The sequence below is a fragment of the Wasmannia auropunctata genome, unplaced genomic scaffold, assembly GCF_000956235.1.
Source record: "Wasmannia auropunctata unplaced genomic scaffold, wasmannia.A_1.0 LD336076.1, whole genome shotgun sequence".
Lineage (NCBI taxonomy): Eukaryota > Metazoa > Arthropoda > Insecta > Hymenoptera > Formicidae > Wasmannia > Wasmannia auropunctata.
The window spans coordinates 5,099,102-5,102,172 of NW_012026814.1; the positions used below are offsets into that span (position 1 = coordinate 5,099,102).

General features: G+C 37.5%; 1 protein-coding gene across 1 annotated transcript in view; it reads right to left on the reverse strand.

The window, feature by feature from the left end:
• Positions 1–2,862, reverse strand: part of LOC105449512 (uncharacterized protein K02A2.6-like) — a 14,179-nt gene extending 11,317 nt beyond the window's left edge. The window contains exon 1 of the mRNA XM_011688769.1: positions 65–2,862. Coding sequence (XP_011687071.1) covers positions 65–2,862 — 2,798 coding nt within the window. The remainder of the gene's footprint in view (positions 1–64) is intronic.
• Positions 2,863–3,071: the final 209 nt, after the last annotated feature.

Genomic DNA, 3,071 nt, shown 5'->3' on the forward strand with positions numbered 1-3,071 from the left:
CCTTTCACTTTTTGGAATGATCTTTGAAGCGAACGCGATTGGGCGTTCCTCGCCGTTCGCGTACCGATGTGATAAGATTGCCGATAGTCCGTGGTTACTCGCGTCACACGCCAGTACTAGTTTTTCGTTTGGATTGAATAAAGCTAACACGTTATCCGAAGTTATTTGACTTTTGATCCAATCAAAGCCTCTTTGGCATTCTTTATTCCATTCAAAATTTTTACTTTTGCATAAATCATAAAGTGGTTTTACGTAATCAGCTCTGTTTTTTAAGAATCTTTCATAGAAATTGACTAAGCCTAGGAAGGCTTCTAGTTCTTCGATATTTTTTGGAATTGGTACATTTTTTATTGCATTAATTTTAGACTCGCTTGGCTGTAGCCCACGATTATTAATAACAAAACCTAATATCTCTATCTCATCTTTAAAAAAATCACACTTATCGAGATTAACTCTTAGGCCAGCTTTTTCTAATTTATCAAATATTTCTGTTAGTATTTCGAGATGCTCCTGATCAGTTGCGCCTGTACAATAAATATTGTCAATATATATCTCGGTATTTTTTACACCTTTAAGTATTTCTTCTATAATGTCCTGGCATTCCGCGGGACTTGAGGCTATTCCTTCGCCTAATTTAGTGTATCGATATAACCCTTCGTGAGTAATAATAGTTAGAGCTTCTCTAGACTCGTTATCTACTACTAATTGCATAAACGCATGGCGTAAATCTACTTGAGACCATTTATTTCCGATTCTAAGAGTATTAAATATTTTTTCCTTCAAAGGAATAGGGTGTCTTTTAATTACAAGCTGTGGATTAACTGTTACTTTAAAGTTTCCGCATATGCGAACATCACCGGTTTTCTTAAGAACAGGGATAATCGGGGTCGCCCATTTACTGCAAGATACTTTTTCTAGATTACCCAAATCTACTAGTCTTTGAAGTTCTTTGGAAATTTTAGGTAATATAGCAAAGGGTGCATGGTACGGCTTCAATTGAATTGGCTTGGTGCCTTCTTTAAACACTAAATGAATTTTCCGCCCTTTATAGCATCCTTGAGTATTAGAAAATAAGTCTGGAAACTTTTCCAGCATCTTTTGCTTTACTCCTTCGCTTGTTAGAATATTATGAATATTAGATTTTTGAGGATTTTTCATAAGTGAATTGATGGGCCATAAGTCGAATGCTTTTAGCCACTGTCTACCTAAGAGCATTGGGCCTTTACCTTTGATTACATATATGTCCAAGATTTTCTCAATATTGTTAAATTTTACTTTCAAGTTTTTTAATTTACCTAGTGGTTCTAAAACATTACCACCGTAGCTTGTTAGTACAAGTTCGACTTTGTCAAGTGTTAAGTTTGAAAAATATTTGTGCTTGTCTTGCTCTGAGATGGCAGTGACATACGTGCCCGTATCTAGTTCCATTTTTACCGTACGATTGTTTACTTCAATATCGATAAACATAGGTTCGGCTTTAATCTTATAGCATTGACAGTTATTGAATTCGTTTTCGCTTTCGATGGAGTAAAATTCTGTATCAAACTTTAAACTTTTTATAGATTGAATTTTTGAATGATTTTTACAATTACAGCCGCAAATCGATTCTGTTTGTGAATCAGAATCTTCGCTTTCATCTCTAAGTAAGTGAAGATTTTTATCTTTTTTCTTATAAAATTTATTACCTTGGCTGTTTGATGCAGGTTTTTCTCCTTTTTTTATAAGACATGCTACTTCGTAATGCCCTTGTTTTTTACAAAATTTGCAGAATGCGCGTTCTTTGAAAAAACAGTCTCTTGACAAGTGGTTATTTCTACCACAGCAGTAACAGTACAAATTAGGGTTTGCCGAAAAGTTTGAACGTTTTTTATTAGAGTCTTTATTACCGCTGTATTTTGCCTCTGCCTGCTTAGCACCGTACGAAGTCGTCTTCTTGCCGCCTCGCTGCTGCTGGTGTCCCATGTGTTGAATGGAGCTGGGCCCGGACTGCTTCTGCGTCTTGTTGGCATTTTTTACAGCTGCTTCTCTGGTTTTTGCAATCTCCAGCGCTCTGGAAAAGGTGAGATTCTGCTCGCTGAAGAGCGCAATCCGTGTTTCCTGGTCCACAACGCCGCAGATGAATCTATCACAGAGAGCATCATCTGGCTTGTCGAACTTGCAGTTTAACGATAAGTCTTTTAATTTTGCTACGAATTCGCTTATCGATTCGCTTGGTTTTTGTACTGCTTGGCTGAAAGTATATCGTTCCATTTTTGTGTTTTTTGTTGAAGCTATATGATCTCCTAGTATCTTAGTTAATTGTGCAAAAGTTTTTGTATTAGGTTTTTCTGGTGCACATAAATCAATTGCTAGTTTCAAAATTTCATGACCAGCTTTTGTCAGAAATAATGGAGTTTTTCGCTCCTCTTTTGTGTCATAACCTGCGAAAAATAATTCCCATTTCATTATGTATTCATCCCACGTATAGAGATTCTTGTTGTACTCCATGTTATCATGTTTCTCCATGGTAGTTTCGTCTTCTTGATTTTCTTCGTCAGTCTCTACAGATGTTTCAGTATTTTGTTTATTTTGTTCCTGTGCTTGCGGGACTGTCGCACTTGATATTGGTTTTTCTTCTTGTGGCACAATAGATTTGGAATTGTCAGCTACTACTGACTCGCTTTCATTCTCACTTTCATCTGTCGTTCCTGGATCGACGAATTTTTGATTTTGTGCGTCCCGTAATTTTCGTAAAATTTTACGTAAGTCTTCTAAAGTACCCGCTTTAGCAATGTCTTCACTTGAAAACTGTGACAGTAGTTGTTCAGCTTGATCCTTAGATAGTGATTGAATAGTTATCTTGGATAAATCGACTTCATCCATCGATTAGCGTTGATTGTCGACAAGCTAAGCGCTGTGACTGTAGGTCGCCTACGAGTGCGAGAAAGACGGGTAGAGTCGTGCCCACCTGTCTGGCATGCTCCGTCTGAGTGCTAGAGATAGACCGATACTGTATGCGCGATCTTGATGCGCAGATAATCACTCGCCTCGTGGTCGTAATTTTGCCGGAAACGATCGACCTCGTGCTTAAT